The sequence below is a fragment of the Carettochelys insculpta genome, chromosome 13 (genome assembly GCF_033958435.1).
Source record: "Carettochelys insculpta isolate YL-2023 chromosome 13, ASM3395843v1, whole genome shotgun sequence".
Taxonomy (NCBI): Eukaryota; Metazoa; Chordata; order Testudines; family Carettochelyidae; genus Carettochelys; species Carettochelys insculpta.
The window spans coordinates 15,597,367-15,616,932 of record NC_134149.1 but is presented as its reverse complement, the minus strand read 5'-3'; the positions used below and the strand labels follow the sequence as shown (position 1 = coordinate 15,616,932).

The following is a 19,566-nucleotide window of genomic DNA, read 5'->3' as shown; positions in this document are numbered from 1 at the left end:
TCTCATCACCATTACTTGTTCTAGTCCACCTGAAATAATGTATTTACCAAAATAGCAATATATGAAATGTGGCTGGCTAGAGCGTGAAAGAAACAAAAAACAAAACAAAAAAAAATGGCTTTGTGGTGGAACTAATTTGCTGCATCTGAATTTTCACTATTAAATGGGGAAAATATGGATTAAGTAAATGTTAGCTTGAGTCCCCAGAGGCTACAAAACCTCATGCTTAGAACTCTGTGCACGAAAATTTATATGCATAATATTCACATGTAGTTTCCACAGTTGAAAACACATCTGTGGTAATTGTGCTTGCATATGACCGATTATCTGTCTAATCAGTCATTTGCATTTGTAATTAGTGCATTTATGTGCAAAACAGAGTAACTGGACAAGGCAGATGGATTTCTTGTGTTGGAAATATTTATAACAAGATGACTTTATTCTGGGTCGGAACACTTTTTAAAATTATACCATCTGTACCTTATATATTTTGCTGTAGTAGCAGTCAATGCATATTTGCCATTTTACACCAAAACTAATTAAACATATCTTTACTTTTAGTCCCCTTTGGCACTCAGATGCATGTGACTGAGTCCACTGGAAGTGAAAGTAAAAAAGTAAAAAACAGTCTCATTTCTTTTTTCACTAAAAGTTAACATTTTAATGAACATAGGCAAGTGAGCTATGAAAGCAGAGCTGAAGATTGAACTCATTCAAGGCATATGGTCAAATCAGTAGCCAAGTCTTATTTGTTCTTTCCTCAGGCAGACATCTACCAGCTCCAACCAGAATTTGTGTGCAAGAACTTCAGGACACTTCCTAGTAAATAAAAATTGAAGAACATATGATTTAAACTTTTATAACAGCCACTAGTCTTGCTATCCAACTAAGTCTTAAATTCACAGGACCTTATTCCTCCATCACTTTAGCTGTGATCACTTCGAATAACTCCATTGAAGACAATTGGGTTATATGGGTATAGTAATGGTCTGAGAGAAGAATAAGCTCCAATATTGCTCTGATATTTCTAGTAGGCAATTTGACTGTGTCTGTAAACTTTACATTCACAGTACAGTGGTATACCTTATTTTTTCGTTTACCTTCTTGCCATTATTATTCATGTCACTTTAGCAGTGAACAAAACAAGAAGTTAAGCATTAACTGGAATCTGGTGAAGCAACTGATAGACTTTATAAGAAGTTGAGAGATCATCTTTTCATCTTTCCATAAAATACATGGTCATTGTCCCACAGGAGTAGAGACGTTGTGCAGGGAGGAGGGTCCTAATTATCGTGCAAGATGTTTTCTATGGTGATTCAGCCTCACTAACTTACATGAAGCGAAGGAATCCAACTTTTCAGGGTAACTTGCAGTATCAAGGATCAGGATCTTCAGTGGTGATAGGAATAAGGGGATTTCAAAGTTGGCAGGATCCTTTTGAAAAGGACCCCCATCTGGATGAGCCACACGGGAGCGAAAAGCGACACTTTCGAAGTGCTGCGGCTGGCGGCATGCTGATGAGGCACTGAATGTGCATTTCAATGCCTCATTAGTATACTTTGAAATGGCCATTAGCATGGCGATTTCAAAGATTTCTCTTAGTGTAGACATGGCCCTAGAGACTTAAGGGTTCAAGGATTAATTTTTACTTTTTCTGTGAAATGAAATGTCTGAAATTAGCTTTTTTTCCTCCACTTTGATCTTGGATGTGGGAACGATTTCTGTTTGCAGTTTGAGCATTTTAACACATCACTTCCTTCTCTCACTTCCTCTCTGAACATCAGTTAATGATCTTGTGCTATTAACAGTTCCAAGTACTTGGTCCTTTGTTGCATCACATGCTATCTTATAAAAAGATTGGAGGTGTGTGTTTGCAGTGCAGGTAAATGTAATGTCATGCAAAAGACAGCTACTGAAGTTTCTCCTGCAATAACGAATTTAGATATTTATCTTTATTTCCCTGTTTCCTGAGTTTCCATTACCTATTGCACCTCATCAATGGATGGTGTTGAGCAACAAGAAATAAAAGAAAATTGAGCAACAGTATCCCATCTAGGCAGAATTTGATTTACATGAATTATGTAGCTGAAGCTGAAGTAGCTTCGGTCGTCTTATTGTGATGTCTACACTGCACTGTGTCAAAGGGAAATGTTCTCCTATCATCTTATCTTATCTTTTTTATTGGAGAGCTGAAATATTGGAGTTCATGGGGGAGTACTCTTTCACTGACTTAGCTGGTCTTTAGCAGACACACTAAATCAACCACCACATCAGTCACTGCAGTACCAGTCTACCAATAAGTATAGCTATGGCCTTTTATGTTACCTTTATATTAATTAAATCTAAGATAAGGAATTGGCTGTTTTTGCTGTGTAAAGGAATAAACCTGGACAATACATGTGTATTGTCAATTATACTGCACATCTGTTGAAAATAAAGCTGGTACTTGCAAGACTTGGCTAATCTGCTGTTAGGGAGGAAATTATAAAAGATATATGGATTAGTGCTGGTAAGGATGTGTACAGAGATTCCTGAATGAAAAGGTTCAGATCTTACCAGAACTATCAGGTGTACAAATTGGACAGCATCTGCAGTAAGTCTGATTTACATGATAGAGATTTGTGTATTTTGCGGTTTTGACCTTGGTACGCATGATATCAGTTTGAACATCATTTCCCATCTATTGATTAGAAAGACACTTTCCTCTAATATTCGGTAGTCACATTTTCCATCTCAGTTTTATTGTCTATGTCTTGGATTAGAACTTCTGCTGTTTAAAGTGGTGTGCTTACACTAATGTCCACAACTGTACCTCAGTTCACAGTAGCTGAGAATCACATTGACTTTAACACAGCCGTAATTACCATCCTCCACTTATGCCTGCTATTTTACATGCTACTGTATTCTAGGGTAATGGTGCAGTATTGTGCAAGTCCATTTCTAAATATGTCCTAGGCCAGGGATCAGCAACCAAAATAGCAAGCAAAGATAGTTTTTCCAATAAATCAAGAGCTGCAGTGCATGTGAATACAAGATCATCCTTAATAGATAATATCAAACCATTCTTTTTGCAACTCCTATGTTAAGAACAGTGCACACAATGATTTATAATGCAATACATTATTACTTCAGGATGTTCACAAGCTTTATACATGTTCTATTTCCTCACACTTGGTGTGTGTTTGTACCACTGTCTTCCTGACTTTCACTCCTAAACCTTCTCTCTCTCTCTGGAGAATGTTAGGGGGAGTTATCCAAAGTTTCAAGATCACATCTTGTTTGCTATTTAGATGTGAGTTGTTCTTTTTTGGGCTTTTAGACATTCACCATTTTATCAAAAATAATCAGGAGGGGTTTGTTTGTTTGTTTTTTTACTTTGCAATTTTAGCCTCAGGAGCCACAAAGAAGTCCTTAAAGAGCTGCAGGGTTTAGACCTCAGTCCTAAGTTAGTTGGTTTATCTTTGAGGGATAACAGATGAATTTCTTTATTTGAAGATTCTCACAGTACCATCACCAAAGGGCATGGAGTGGTCCTAGCTGGAGAGATTAGCAATGGAGTAACCTTTTTTTCAGTATTAGGAATTCACATAGTATGAATGGAGAGTTGGAGACATTGTCCATATCTACGTTGTGTCCACGCATTCCATGCAGAGGTGGCCTGGAGATGGCCTGTCTGTTGACAACTGTGTATGAGTGCATTACCAATGTTAAGGGCTCTGTTGTTTTCTTATTCAGACCATATTTGAAATCCACTCTCAGCTACACAGTTCACAAGCTCTATTCTTTTGCTGCTGTATAATTTTGGATGGTTATCTAATGGATACCATGTAGCCAATATAGCCATCTGTTCACATAGAAAAATAGCACAAAACTGAAAATGCACCTGTCCTACTGGCATTGTGTTATCCATGGCATGGAGCCTGCCTAGAGCTGTCCAACCCTGATGAGGTAATTATGCAGCATATCCTTCAGTCATATTATGAAGCTGCACAATTTCTCCTGGAAAGGTCAGAGTCCAAGAAACTTGAATCTCCAGAAATGAGATCAAGGAGGTTGTACGTAGATGCCAAGCCTCCCTGACACCACAAAGGCAGTTCCTCCCACTTGACTATCAGCAGAGTGTAAATACCCAAAATCTCACAACTGACATCTCTGCGATGGAGCTGAAATAGGGACTGAAAAATATCTTCCTGCACGCAGAGTTATTCCCAAGGACACGTAAGAATGCAAGCCTGTAATACTCCTTATGCCCAATTGATAGGCAGAGTTCTGGCCCTGGGACAGGAAGAGAATATTGTGTATTCTTTTAAAGAAGAAAGATCATGGGAGCCTCATGGAAAGGGTGTGAGGGGGATAATCTGCCTAGCATATGCAAGGGTTAGAGAAACCACTATCCACACCCTTCACCAATCCCTTCTTCCTCATGGAGAATACCACATACAAGACACTGCCTGTGATACTCCACAAACCCCCTACAGCAGGGTTTAATGTGGTTTTCATGTGTTAAATATTCCTACTGCAGTTTTCCTCTCTCTCTGGGCAGATGCCCCTTATGACAACAGTCACCAGAGTGCAAAAGGAGGAGGGAGGAGGACTTCATTTATGTAAGATTTTCTGCCCCCATGCCTGTTCTTTTGATCCTGATCATGGTGTCATCTCCATACCCAGCTAATCTATCCTCAGAATGGGCTTAGCTGTTACAAAGCTACATTTTGGAGGAGTAAATACCAGTGCAAACCCCCTCGATGCATAATTATGCATCAGAATTTATGAGGCCCTTAGTGAATTTTGGTAGAAATACCCAGTCAAAAAGTGTTATTGCTTTGTTACCAAAGATAGAAACTTACCAATGTGTAATTTTTTATTCGTTTGCATCTGTATTCCGTTTGGAATGATAAGTGGAGAAGGACTGTCAAATTTGCCTGTTAATTATTTTGTTACACACTCATTAATAGCTAAACTGGGACAAGGGAATGGGGTGGGGGAAGCTGCAGCTCTTTGTTACGTATCAAAAGAGGTTTTACAATTCACTTTGCAAACCCCACTTAATTTTTAATAGGTTGGAATATACACCCACAGGAAACACGTGAATTGTGACACGATTTCTTTCTTAGTAACAGAGAGAAAGCCATGCTAGTCTATGTACTATCAAAACAAAAAAGCAGTAAAGTAGCACTTTAAAGATTAACAAAATAATTTATTAGGTGAGCTTTCGTGGGACAGACCCATTTCTTCAGACCATAGCCATACCACAACACACTCAATATTTAAGACATAGAGAACCAAAAACAGTAATCAAGGTTGACACATCAGAAAAAATCATCAAGGTGAGCAAATCAGAGAGCAGAGAGGCCGGGGGGAGCGAGGGGAGTCAAGAATTAGATTAAGCCAAGTATGCAAAAGAGCTCCTATAGTGTCCCAGTAAATTTGCATCCCGGTTCAAACCACATGTTAATGTGTCCAATTTGAATATGAAAGAGAGTTCAGCAGTCTCTCTTTCCAAAGCAGAGTGAAAATTCTTCTTCAATAAGATGCAAACTCTTAAGTCATTAGCAGAATGGCCCATTCCATTAAAATGTTGACTAACTGGTTTGTGGATCAGGAGTGTTTTGATGTCTGTTTTGTGCCCATTAACTCTTTGTCTGAGAGAGTTTGAAGTCTGTCCAATATACAAAGCATCTGGGCATTGTTGGCAAATGATGGCATATGATGTTAGTTGAGGAATATGAGAATGTGCCCGTGATTCTGTGACTAACCTGGTTAGTTCCAGTAATGGTATCTCCAGAATAGATACGTGGATAAAGCTGGCAGTGGGCTTTGTTGCAAGGAAAAGTCCCAGGACTGGTGTTCCTGCGATATAGACTATGGCTGTTGGTTAGAATCCTCATAAGATTGAGAGGTTGTCTGTAGGAGAGAACAGGCCTGTCACCTAGGGTCTTTTGGTGTGTGGCATCCTGATTAAGGATAAGTTGTTGGTCTTTAATAATGCATTGCAGTGGTTTGAGTTGGGGGCTGTAGGTAATGACCAGTAGTGTTCTATTCTTGGCTTTTTTGGGTCTATCTTGGAGTAGCTGGTCTCTGGGTATTCATCTGGCCCTGTCGATTTGCTTTTGTATTTCTCCTGGTGGGTAATTCAGGTTTATGAATATTTGGTGAAGATCTTGTAGTTTTTGGACTCTGTCAGAACACTCCTGATCCACAAAGCAGTTAGTCTACATTTTAATGGAATGGGCCATTCTGTTAATTACTTAAGAGTTTGCATCTTATTGAAGAAGAATTTTCACTTTGGTTTGGAAAGAGAGGCTGCTGAACTCTCTTTCATATTCAAATTTGACACATTAACACATGGTTTGACCCGGGATGCAAGTACTCTGGGACACTATAGGGGCTCTTTTGCATACTTGGCTTAATCTAATTCTTGACTCACCCTCACTCCAGCCCGCCCCTCTGCTCTCTGGTTTGCTCACCTTGATAATTTTTTTCTGATTTGTCAACCTTGATTACTGTTTTTGGTTCTCTGTACCTTAAATATGGAGTCTGTTCTGGTCTGGCTATGGTCTGAAGAAGTGGGTCTGTCCCACGAAAGCTCACCTAGTAAATTATTTTGTTAGTCTTTAAAGTGCTACTTTACTGCTTTTTTGTTTTGATTTCTTTCTTGTGTATAAGAGCTTTTAAAATTCAAGGCTGTTTAGCGGGGACAGCACAGCTCATGCGATAGTGACCTTTCCATTGTTTTCAATACCTACACAAATAGTTGTAACAAATCCACAGGCTAAATAAAATGTGTCAGTCTTCACCCTGATGCGCTTTATGTTAATGATACTATGGTAATAGTAAGGCCCAAGTATGTGGCTTGTTATAACTCCAATGGTAATACACAGCCAAGGTGAGATTCACCCCAGTGCAAAGGTCTGGCATGAGAACTATATACCAGTTACGTCATTTATATTTTGGAGGCTTATGTGGCGCTAAATGTACATAGATTTTGAACTGTCCCCTGCACAAAGCTGAATACACTCTCAGACAAGCCTGGGGGTTTGCCCGCATTACAGCCTTTGGTGGCCCAAAGCATATGGGGCCCAAACCTGAACTCACTGCAGTTTTACACTGAAGTACATTTTCCTTTTAAAAAAAAAACAAAAAACAATGTTTAGTTCTTAGACTCTTAAAAATGACTCTCTTAAAAAACATTATAATCTGCCAGATTTATTGACTTCAGTGACCCCCACAGTAAAAGTGGTCAGGTAGGTAGTAAAACGGTTGAACCTCTGTTTCCTGATTCTCTTCTTCAGCACCGGTCAGATCCTGAGAGTATTTGCCAGACCACAAGAGGTTGATATTTTCTAACACATTACGAACACTTCCACTGCTTACTGGTCTCTTAGAAGACACTTAGGAATAAACTAGAGCTAAATAACAGCACAGAACACTGAGAACCAGGACTGGTGGCTGGAAACAAAGTTTATGGGGCCACAGGAAAATTGGACACACCCATGATAAGCAGTCATCTAGCTAACTAAAATCATGCGAGATTATGAATGTTGATGGACAAGAGAGTTCTAGATTAGAGAGGTTCAATGTGTACCATCTAAATATCCTTCTTGTGCATCATCATTGGGGTGGGGGCTTATGAAATCTGAAGTCTTCTCTTATTGGCACCATGTACGCACTCCTGTCTTCAGTGTATGCCCTCAGTCCTGGATCCCCAAAGGATCTAGGTGGCCAAGTCCTTTTTGAAAAGTTGCTACTTACGATGCACCAAATTCCCACCCAGCTGCGGCTGAACCTATAGGCATCTAAATGCAGTGCTTAATATACAGACATCTCACCCTTTGTCTGTCTTGTCTGTGTGGACTGTAAGGTCTCTAGGCAGGACTTCTTTCTGTGTGTACTGAACCTAAAATAAGCGGAATCATGAGCTTGACTGGAGCTGTCAAATGCCCCTCAGTACATACAATAAATTTAGGACTGCCGATGGTGGAGCAAAGGGCGCAATTACCCCAGGACCCAGCAATGCAAAAGGACAGGATCCAGCTGCTGCCATCACCATTCCCACGCCAAGGGTGGCAGTCTGAACCCTCGGCTCTTTAAATCGTATCTGCAGCACCGCCATTGCACTCCCTGGGCAGATGAGAGCTGCTGGGGCTAGGGGAGAATAGTGCAGCACGTTGCTCTCCAGCCAGCACTGAGGGTTGGCTGTCACCAGTCCCGCCCCTTCTGCCTGAGGCTCTGCTCCTTCAAAAAGCATGGTGCTGGGCCCACACACACACACCTTGCCCAGGGGCCCACCAAGTCTCCCAGCCCTGATGAATAAATTATAATTGTCTATATGAGTGAAATGAAGACAAATGAATAAACAGCATAAATCTATCTGTTTGGTAGAAAGAAGTGATATTGTTTTGCTGTGTTTCTGTTTCCCCTATATTTTTCTGCTTTTTATAATATGTCAGTGACAACACAGAGCTCTGGATGGGAACCCTTTGGTGTGTGATTTAAGGAAGGCTGAAATCTAAAATAAAAGGGTTGTTTTGCTGAAAGTAAAATTTATGTTTTCAAAATTTCATTATTGTAATCTGACAAATGGGAATTAACACAGATGAGGAAGTAGTTTGTGTTAATGCTTTCTTTTCTCTCTGCCAACAGGTATCACTGTGGATAAGTATGGATTCATTTACTTTGTTGATGGTACCATGATTCGGAAGATTGATGAAAGTGGTGTGATAACAACAGTAATAGGTTCAAATGGCCTTACGTCAACACAGCCACTGAGCTGTGACTCTGGAATGGACATCACTCAGGTACACCCCCACTGATTTTCATGCTTTTTTTACCATTCAGCACATTATGGAAATGAGGAACTATTTTTTCTTGAAGTTCCACACACACCCTGCAATAACCTTGTGAGCCCCACTTCCCACCCACCCCCAACTCCTTTTTGGATCAGATCTTCTCCAATTACCACACCATGAAATTTCAGAGTTAAAGAGCTGAAATGGTAAAATTTACAATTTTAAAAATCCCATTAGCACGAAGTTGACCAAAATGGACCATGAATTTGGTGAGCCCCTATGTGTATGTACCGGTGGTTATACTAATAAATATCTCCAGTATGTCTACACTGATTGCTTTAAAAAGTTACAAGCTACTTTTAGGTATGTTTTTTAAGAGTGGTGATATAAATATAAATATACAGTTATCAATATCTGTATAGAAGGTTTAACAACCTTCCTTTAGCCCAACTTTCTGGCTCTGATGTGCTTGCATCACTTAATAGAGGAAAAAATTCATGTATCATTGCTGGCCAGGTCTCTGCTATGGTGCACCATGGATGGCTGCTGGAAGAGCATACAAAATAGCAGCGAAAAGATACAGAAGCTACAGCTTTTCAAAGCATTTTTAAAGTTCTCTTCAGTTCTTAATTCAAAGACAGCATAACGGAAATTGAACAAAAAGGCACTTTCCCCATCTGGTTTATATTCTAAACCAAACAGGCATGTCTACACAAAGCAGCCAGCTTTTCGGAAAAAGGAATTATTGAATAGTTAATGGCTAGCAATGCTAAAAGGCAGATGGTCTACTTATTCAGTGCTTTCTCCAAAACATAGTAAAAATTGTCTCCTTCAAACAACAAGAGGAAGTCAAGGACTGAGAGCATTTACGTTATGGGGTGTAAAAAAAGCAGTCCTGTAGTACTTTGAAGACTAACATAATTTATTAGGTGATGAGCATTTGTGGGACAGACCTACTTCAGATCTGGAAAATTGAAGCAGGCCTGTCCCATGAAAGCTCATCACCTAATAAATTATACTGTAAGTCTTTAACCCTAATTTGCTCTGACAATAAAATGAATGACTTGTTCAAAATAAATATTTCTATTTACTGAAATATTGAAGTACTTTTGGAGTAAGCACAGAATATAATTGGCATTGCAAATACTGCTATAAATAAATAGAACCTCCACTTTAATTGGTGAGTTGATTATGAAAGAGTAGGTTTGTAAGGAGAAGGAGATTGGGTTGATGTAGTTGTATAATAAAGTGATGAATTTGCTCCTTTTTTAGCTGTATAGACTATAGCTGAACTCTGTTTTGGCACAACACAAGTCAAATAAATTTAGTGTTCTGTCTAGTTACTATAGGTCAGATTTGGAGAAAAAAAAAAAACAAAAAACCACAGGACCAGATATTCAAGTACTCAGCACCTGCATTTGAAAGACAGTTTCCAAAGCATTCAGCTCTCCCTTTTACCAGAATAAGGGCCAGATTCTCGAAAGAGCTCAGCAGCACCACGCAGTTGTCTTTGAGATGTTGGTGGCCAGATTTTCAAAAGCCCAAAGTGCTTGTTTATTTGTAAAAACTGGTCATTTGTTTTGGTGCATAAAAAAGAGCTGAGTTCTTCTGAAAATCTGGTTCCATTTGTAGGCATGGTGTTGAAAATCAAGCTGTAATTGTCTCTTGCCTAATTGACCAAACTGGCAGAAATAAAAATGACACGATTAACACACACTGTTTATGAGAAGCCCATTGCTGAAGCATCACAATTGTTACTGATTATAGTTAAAATAAATCATAAGAGCTGTTGGGGAAGGTTAATAGAATCTCAGTCTGTTCTCACTTATACCTGTTTTACTCTGTTACAATTCAGTGAAGTATCTTCGGTTTGCCACTGTAAATGAGAGGTACTTAATCAACCCCGTACATAATGTTTGGTTCTGACAAATGCTAACAGTATTTAACTCTGTAGTGGAATTCACACATAAAAGTCAAAAAATCTAGAGCAAAGGTATAAGCCTTACTTCTTTCTGTCTTCACTGCTGTGGGGAAAGCTGAAAAGGAAATGTTGGTAGACACTTCCATTTCCAAATCCATCATGTACCTTCCTCCCATGATAAACGTGTGGCTTGATTCTTTACTCCCATGCACTTTGTTTAGGCTTCGTCTACACTAGGCAAAGTAACTTGACCATAGATACATACTTCTAGCTACAGCAATTGCAAAGCTAAAATCGACATATGTGTGTTCGGCTAACTTGGTTGTCCATACTGGGGAAGGTCAATGGGAGAGTTTCTCTCATCGAACAATCTAACTCCTCATGTCTCACAAGGTATACAGGGTCAATTGAGACCCCTGAGACATCGATTTCATGTGTCCATTCTAGACATACAAAATCAAACTCCGGAATATTGACCCGGAGCGGGTTATCTTCCAGGGTAGTGTAGATGTAAGATTAGTCATTTCTCCTCTGCCAGCGATAAAATGCTATAGCTCTTTCTAGATAGCATTGAACACCCACTTGGTACTTAATCCATACAAATATAAATAACTGCAAGAGGTGCAAGGCAATGGAGAATCAAACCCAATTCCTTAGCCTGTTACCTTGATGCTTTTCTAATGATGACTCTTTGCCCATGCAGTAGCCGCTGACTGACTGAAATGAAAGTTCTTATTTGAAGATTTTCTGTCTTCACATTTGCACTTCATCCACCTTTGTTCAGCAGTTTTCCATTTGATTGATACCATATATATTCTCTTGTTTTACCTAAAATTCAAAGTAACATTACAAAATATTTTGCTTCTTCACAAAAAATGTGACAGTCTGTTCATGCAGGTCAAGTTAAGGTTCACATGCTAGCATAAGGAGTAAGGGGAAAAACACAAGATATGAAGACATTCTTTGAGAGCATTTCAAGCACTGCCCCCCTTTTATTCATTGTAAATTGTAAGAAGTAACTCTACTGATACTGTGTTCAAAAGCGAGATAGAGAATGCTGCAACGTGAGAATAAAGCTGAGTAGACTGATTGAAAACATGAGGTCACAAATGCAAATACTGACAAATCTCTTGCAGTCAGATGGGCAGCAGGCAGGCAGAGAGTACCACTCCATTGTCAGCAGCGGGACAACTTGATTAAATACCTGCTTAAAGACCTTTTGAATGGAACAGAAAGCTTACAGAATGCTCTGACCTCCCTTGAAGAAAAAAGAGAACCTGTTTCCCAAAATAAGCATAGCAGATAAATACTAGACTTCAGCTGAGGTGCACTTACAAGCTTATGCACAAGGTGTAAGAAAGAATAAATGGATATGAGACAGACATGCATACATATAGCTGCCAATATAAAAATTAATTTGATTCTAGAGTGAAGCACTTTTGAACAATGTTGAGCATGGAACATAAAAAGGGGTTGCAAGATCATATTTATTTCTTTTAGGAGATTAATAGATCTATGTGCTGAATTAAGGCAGATGCAAAATTGAGAAATTTCTCTACGTTTTTTGCTACTAAAGAAGCTAAAACATTTTTATACTTAAACTCATTTGAATCACTTTGACTGATCAGCTGACCATCATTCCATTGATCTGTGTAGACATTTTCATCCTTGTATTAACTAACAAAGCTAAGCCACTCCTGTCTTTGGAAAGCCTACATCTTTTGGGATGCAATTCTTCCTCTCTTTCACACGTTAATGAAAAGAGAGAAGAAAACCTAGCCACTAGTAATAGTTATGAGGAGGCTATATCTATCTGAAAAACACTGAAGTATTTCAAAGACCAATCCCCTTTTTCACCATGTTTAACTTCAACATTTACTTTGTGTCTGTTTAAATATGTGCCTTAAAAATACCCCTTTGGATATTAACAGCTTGGTCATTTTACAAAAGAGAGAAATAAAATTAACTCACAATGATTGTTTTAGGTGATATGATAAAACAAATGATAATGCCTAATTGAAAGGTAACTTAGAAAACCCCCTTTAACATATATGGTGCTCCTGTAAATACAGGAGCTATGGAAGTTTCCTAATCATGCTTGGGAAATTTTGCAGTAGGAATTTTATATTCAAATTGTGCTGAAGACCTTTCTGTTAAGCAGAGAGAGGGCACCTGCTTTGTTTTCATTTGAGCAGATCAGGACAAAACTAAACTTGGCCTTTTATTCTTTGTCCTCCCTCTCTGAGGCTGATGATGATATGTTAGTCCGGTCATGTTTGGGGGACAATACTGTACACATTCCACACCTCTGAGCACTATTAAGAAGGATTTTGCACAGACCATTGCTGCTGTTATTCTTGAAACCAAAAAACTAAACAAAATGTACAGAAATGACTCCTTATTTCTAGACCTTCAACTATCACTAACAGTCGCATCTTTAAAGAAGTGAAGTGAAGAAAAATGAAATATTCTTTACTGTCCATGGGTAATGTAAACTTGCTATTTCTCTAGTAATTATAGAGTATTCAGGAAAAACAGTAATCAGGACTCACATTTTGAATGCAAAAACCAGCAAGACAGGAGGAGTTTCTCTTGGGAGTGGAATAGGGAGGGAGGAAGGAATCCTTTACTGACATTGTCTATACACCATAAGGAGGATGATACAGAATGTAACCTTTTTTTTTGGTATCTCCCCTTTCATTACCAGGAACTGCTGATGGAACTTGGTGCATCATAGGGTCACAGGCTGTGGGCTTATGCAGTCAGACCCCTAAATAGAAATGAACCTTTCTTTATGACTGTGATTTTAGAATATCAGATGGAGTGAATAAACACTTCATCAGAGTGAGTCAAATTTCCCTGCCAATGAATATGACATACCATTTGCACAGATATGCCACATATGGGCTGGGAGCCTCATGAAAGAACAATAAAAAGCATCACAATTTCTTAGCAAAATCTTCAAGGGGCTGTCTGTATTGGTCAGCAGCAAAATAACAATGTTGTTCACATTTCTGCTGTAAATACGGTATCAAATACTCCTAAATTTTAATCAGATTTTTTAAAATTGCATTCCCCTTTTTCTGATTTGTTTATCTGTGGTGCTGCAGAGGAATATGCATTGCTTCCTCTGCTCTATGCTGAAGAGAAGGATCTTGGACAGACCTAAATATTGAAAGATGCCTTATAAAGTGATTTTTTTTCAGTTTTACATGTAGAATAAAATAATCAGTAAATCTGTTGGTCCTAGTGGCAATAAGCACTGATAATTGTCAGACTAGATATTGCACATGCTGCTTTTACAGGAAAGGTTGGGGGACTATTTTTTTCTTTGACTTCTACATAGGATTTCATAAATCTATTCCATTTTTATATGGTAGGCGTCTTATTTCATTTCTCTCACACCGTCACCTATGACATTAACTAGATAGACTACCCAGTAATGCACAGGTATGTTTACACATAATCACTGCCAGATCCAAAGTCCACTGAAATAAAGGATTCTTTAACTTCCATAGACTTTGAGTCACCTATAGTCTTTGGTTCATCATCAGAGTTGATTTTTGTGCATCCTGCGTGACTCACATCTGTCAACCCATTCCCACAGCCCATCTGGAGTCTCGTGCATCCAGCTAGGTTGCAGATAGAGCCCCTCTGGGCCATGGAGGCCTGCTACTTGTTCTTCTCAGCCTCTCATCTTTCTACACCACCTCTTTGTCTGAGCGGCGAAGGAACTGCAGGAGGCAGGTGGGTGGCAGGGAAAGAAAGGAGAGAAGGGTTCCGTCACTTGGGCCATGTCTACATGTGTCCCTTCCCCTTTCAGAAGGGGCATGTTAATGAGGCACTTCAGAATAGATGAATGAGGCGCTGACATGTGTATTCATCACCTCATTAGCATAATGGCAGCCAGTCGTGCTTCAAAAGTGCTGTTTTCGAAATGCAGACTGGCTGTATAGATGTGAGCACTTTGAAATAAACCCCAGACTTTGAAATTCCCTTATTCCCAATTTGTTTTGGGAATTAGGAAATTTGGAAGTCTGGGGTTTATTTCGAAGCGCCCGCCTCGAAACAACCAGTCTGCATTTCTAAAGCAGCACTTTTGAAGTGCGACTGGCCGCCATTATGCATGTCAGAGTCCCATTAACCTGTTCCGAAGTGCCTCATTATCATGCCCCTTCTGAAAGGGAGCGTGTGTAGACACGGCCTTGGAGAGCCATACAGGCAGCCTCAGCTATCTTCTCATCTAATATGCCCACCAACTACATTCATTCACCTACCAACCCATGACATCTTCTCCAGCCCCATCCATGCCACCTTTGTTGGACCAAAGAAGACCCATCCCCAAAATTGGATATCCTGTGGCTCTTTGGGGAATGGACCCTTGTCATACACAGCTGCCCTTTTTGAGGCTTCACTACTCTTCTCCATCCTTAATGGCACTGTGTGACTCGAGCATAACGCAGGATATCCTTGGCTGTGCTGACCTGGGCCTGCCCAGTATCTCTTTCAGAGCAGATTCAGTGTGATTTAATGTAGCTTCAAACTATTAACACTTCATCACATTTCCACATGTAAATCTGGCAGATTGGCAGGGGTCAATTTGAGGGACAGCTAGTCCCCAGCTCTGCCCTGAAGGCTTTCTCCATCCAGTGCCCCCACATAGGGAGGGTCAGTGGCAGATCTTGAGAGAAAGGACCTGAAGGGTTGGCTTTTCAGAAGAGGTAGACTTCCCAGTACAGTGTCTCCTCTCTATGTGCACGAAGACGGAATGATTTGTTCTCTTCAATGTATCATATTTGGTCTTCCAAGCCACCAGATCTGGCCCATGGATCACTCCACTGGGACCTTCATGCATACACTAGGAAGCCATTTACAGCAGCATGTGGCCGGTTTCAGGTCAGTAGGAGTTCAGAGATTTGCTGGGGGGCAGGAGAAGCATGCAAAGAATGCCAGCTTCCCTTGGTGTTTGGAACAGAGAGCCACATGGAGCAGGCTTGGTCAATCTGGGGCTGCCTCAGAGGGCTGCTGGCTTGGAGCCATCTAGATAAGTGCCTCCTGGACAGATCCTGCCTCTGGCACTCCAGCCCCTCTCTTATCCCCAACTTCCATCCCCAGGTTACCATCCAAACCCTCTGCACCCACCTGCCCCAGGTCACAACTCCTTCCCAGACCCTGCACCCCTCCTACACCTCTTCCCCAGGCCAGAATCCTCTCCTGCACCCATACCAGCTCCCAGACCCTTCCTCCCAAGCCCCACCCAGTCACAACCCCCTCCTTTGCCCAAACTCCCTCTCAGACCTCCCACACTCTCCTGCATCCCAGTCCCCTGCCTTGAGTTTCCTTTTGCACCCAAGCTCCGTTCCAGACCATGCAGCCCCGCTATGGAAAAATGCAGCCCTTGACCACTTACCAAAATCTTGGAGTGTCCCCCCTCATCAAAAATTATTGCCCACCCCTGTAGTTGTGCATGTGGTCTCTTATGAATGACCTGTATTCCTGCCGCTGGGTTTGGGGCTTTTAAGTGTGCCCATCCTGTATGTGTTTTAGTCAAAGCTTATCCAAGGAGGTTGCTTCTTTCCTTTGTTTAAAGTGAATTGAAAAACCAAACGTGTTACCGGGAGATGTCTCTCCTGTCTTTAGTCCAAGATTGGTTCGGCTTTCAGAAGCACTGCGGGGTTAAGATCAGAGAAGCTTTAGGACTGGCACAATCCTAGAATTCCAGACTGAGAATATGTCAATCCTCAAATTCTGAGCCCAGCAGTCACCAGAGCTAGCATTTCCCAATTTGCAGAGCACCATCATATTTTTGGGTTGAAATCCTGGCTACGCAGCAGTCAGTGGGGCCAGGATTTCTCTCTTGCTTATCAGTTGCTCCTCTCAGTTGGTATAAATCAGGAGTAATTTGACTAAAATCAGGTAAAGTAAGTGCGGAGGATAATTAGTCTTACAATTTTATAATCAGCAGAGTGAATTTTTAATAGTTTCCAAATGAAGAGCTACATTTGCAAACCAGTTGAATGAAGGTTAGACCTAGTTGCTTAATTAAAAACATAACAGGGTTGCTGATCAATGAAATAAAGGTTTGTTTTAAATAAAAAAACAGTAAAATACTTCTGGCCTGCAGATTGCTTTAAGTGCCAAGGGGAATCTGGAGCTCTGTAAATCGTGTCAAAACAATACTGTTACATTAATAACTTCCAAAGTGGAGGACTTTATAGCCTATTAGCAAGAGAGAACACTATACAGCAGGGGTCGGCAATCCCCAGCATGCGTGCCAAGAGCAGCATGCGAGCCAATTTTTATCTGCATGCGAGGTGGGAGCTCAGCCCCAGCACTCCTCCCCCATGTAGCCAGGAGCTTGCTCAAAGCCATGATGCCTGTGGATTAACAAAAGACCAGCTAATGCTACCAACCAGCACCTTAATGGTAAAGCTCAGCATCTTAACTGATTTATTAATGAAGCTGTTGTAAGTAGAAATATTAGTGACTTTAAAAAGTATCACTGGTACTTGGACTGTACATAGAGATCAAAAGGTCAAATTTCGGCACTCTGCCTTGGAAAGATTGCTGACCCCTGCTATAGAGCGTCGTTTCCCTTGTTGCCTTCGTAATTCTTGGGTCTGAAGACCCAAGCTTGTACAATACATGGGAAGTCTGAATAGAATTCAATACTAGGAAAATTTGCTTTTTATTTAGGTAAAGGTAGGGCCCTACCAAATTCACAGGCAAGAAAAATGCACCATAGACCATGAAAACTGTTATTTTTCTGTTCTTTTATCATATACTGTACAGATTTCATGGAGGAGACCAATTTTTCTCCAGTTGGGGGTCCTGACCCAAGGTCATTTTAGGAGGGGTCATATTATTGTCACTCTTACTTCTGCTCTGCCTTCAGAGATGGGTGTCCAGAGAGCGGTTTGCCAGGCGCCCAGCTCTGAAGGCAACACTGCACCAGGAAGAGCACAGAGGTAAGGCTAGCAGTACCACACTATGCCATCCTTCCCTCTGTTGCCAGAAGTTGCTTTGTCTTTACAGCTGGACTCCGTGCCAGCAATCACTGCTCTTTAGCTGCCCATTACCCACTCCAGCAGCAGTGCAGAAGTAAGGATAGCAGCACCACACCCTCCTTACAATAACATCGTGACCCCCCTCCACAATGCGTCTCTTCAGTCAGGACGCCCACAATTACACTACCATTACATATCAGATATAAGTGGCTGAAATCATTAAATTTACCAGTTCTTTTTTTGTCAAAAAAAAAAAAAAAGGAGGAGGAGCTGGTATTCAGCCGGCTCCCTGCCTCCACCAACCAGCCAATCCCGTGGCTGGGGCTGCTGAGGTGCCAGTACTCAGTACCAGAAAGTACCAGCACACACAAAAAAAATAAATAAAAGCACTGAAATTTATGATGTTTAAAATCCTATGACCTTGAAACTGACCAAAATAGGCCATAAATTTGGTATACATGCAACTAAATTCTCCCCTAAATTACCCTGCTGCCTTATTGAAGTTGAGAAAGAACAGCCACATAAAGGAGAGAAATCACAGATAGCAGCTAGAGCTTGGCAAGTAAGGGAGCAGATGTAAGAACAAAATAAAGTAGAAGAGAAGAAAGGCTACTTCTATATTACAAGTCAAGAGAGAGAATGAGGTTGCAATAGGTGAGTATCAAGAAAAAAAAACGTCCAATTCCCTATTAGGAGGGAACCATTGGGAGGTTAAGATTTTAGGCATATAAAAATCATGATACAGAGGAATGCAAATAGAACAATAGTGAGCAACATCTTGTTCAACATGTTCCACTGACAGTAATCACATCTACAATGTAGCTAAAACATCTGAAGGACATTTTGCTTTTTCAAACTGGGCCTTCATTTCCTGCTGATAGATTCCTTTGGGACAGGGAGACTATGCAAAATAATGTGCCACTTCAAAGAATTACTTTAAAAAGTTTAGTAATGTAGGTCACATTGCAAGAAAATTATAAATGGCTGAACATCATTCATTATCCTTTGTATCAAACCCTCATAGCAAAATGAGAAATTGAACAGCATGTAATGAGAACTGTGGAGAGTCATAACTCTGCTAGGTTCTTCATCTCTTCCTGAACACCTGCCCAAACAAATCTTTGAACAGATGGTATTAGATTTCTTCATGCCTCTTCATAGCTCAATTTATAAATCCATATCACTGGCTTTAAGCGCACAAACCTCACTTTTTTCATTTCCTATCATAAAGTGTGATACATCCCTAGGAAACCTTAATAAAGGGTCTGTTCAAAGTTTGAGTAGCAGGATAAGGCCCAGTCCATAAACCCTGCATACCTCATATGAGCAGTCCCCCTGGTTTATTGCAGCATGTTTCAGTTTAACAGCCAGAAGGAAGATATGGCTCTTGACATTGTCTTCAGCAAGGTAAGGAAACTTTTACGTTTCCTGGTAAAGAAGAAAAGAAAAGTGGAAGGTGAAAAGAGGAAATCAGCAGCATAGATTGAAGAAATGCAAGGAGGGAGAAAGAGGAGGGGAAGAGAAACAAGAGGATCTGCAATAGAGAGAAAAAAAATAAGGGGGGACATGCTGGAGAATATTCTAGAATTACTATGCTTCTTGGAGTGGTTGCTCACGTGCATTCCAACAGATGTGTGCACACAACCGCATGTGCTCTCGTCAAAAGGGTTTTCTTCTAGTGGTACCTGTCGGGTTGGCCTTGGAGCCTCCTAGAATGGAGAAGTTAGGAAGCATCAATATCTTGGCCCATGAAAGGTCTGTCCAGGATGGCATTACCTCTGATCAAGACCATTAAGTCCACCACCAGGATAAACCCCAGGCTTCCTCCCACCTACAGCAAAGAGGGTTG

The 19,566-nt window shown here is 40.5% G+C and overlaps 1 protein-coding gene across 1 annotated transcript in view; it reads left to right on the top strand.

Moving 5' to 3' along the window:
- Positions 1-19,566, top strand: part of TENM1 (teneurin transmembrane protein 1) — a 516,043-nt gene that overhangs the window by 436,934 nt on the left and 59,543 nt on the right. The window contains exon 23 of the mRNA XM_075007401.1: positions 8,644-8,798. Coding sequence (XP_074863502.1) covers positions 8,644-8,798 — 155 coding nt within the window. The remainder of the gene's footprint in view (positions 1-8,643; positions 8,799-19,566) is intronic.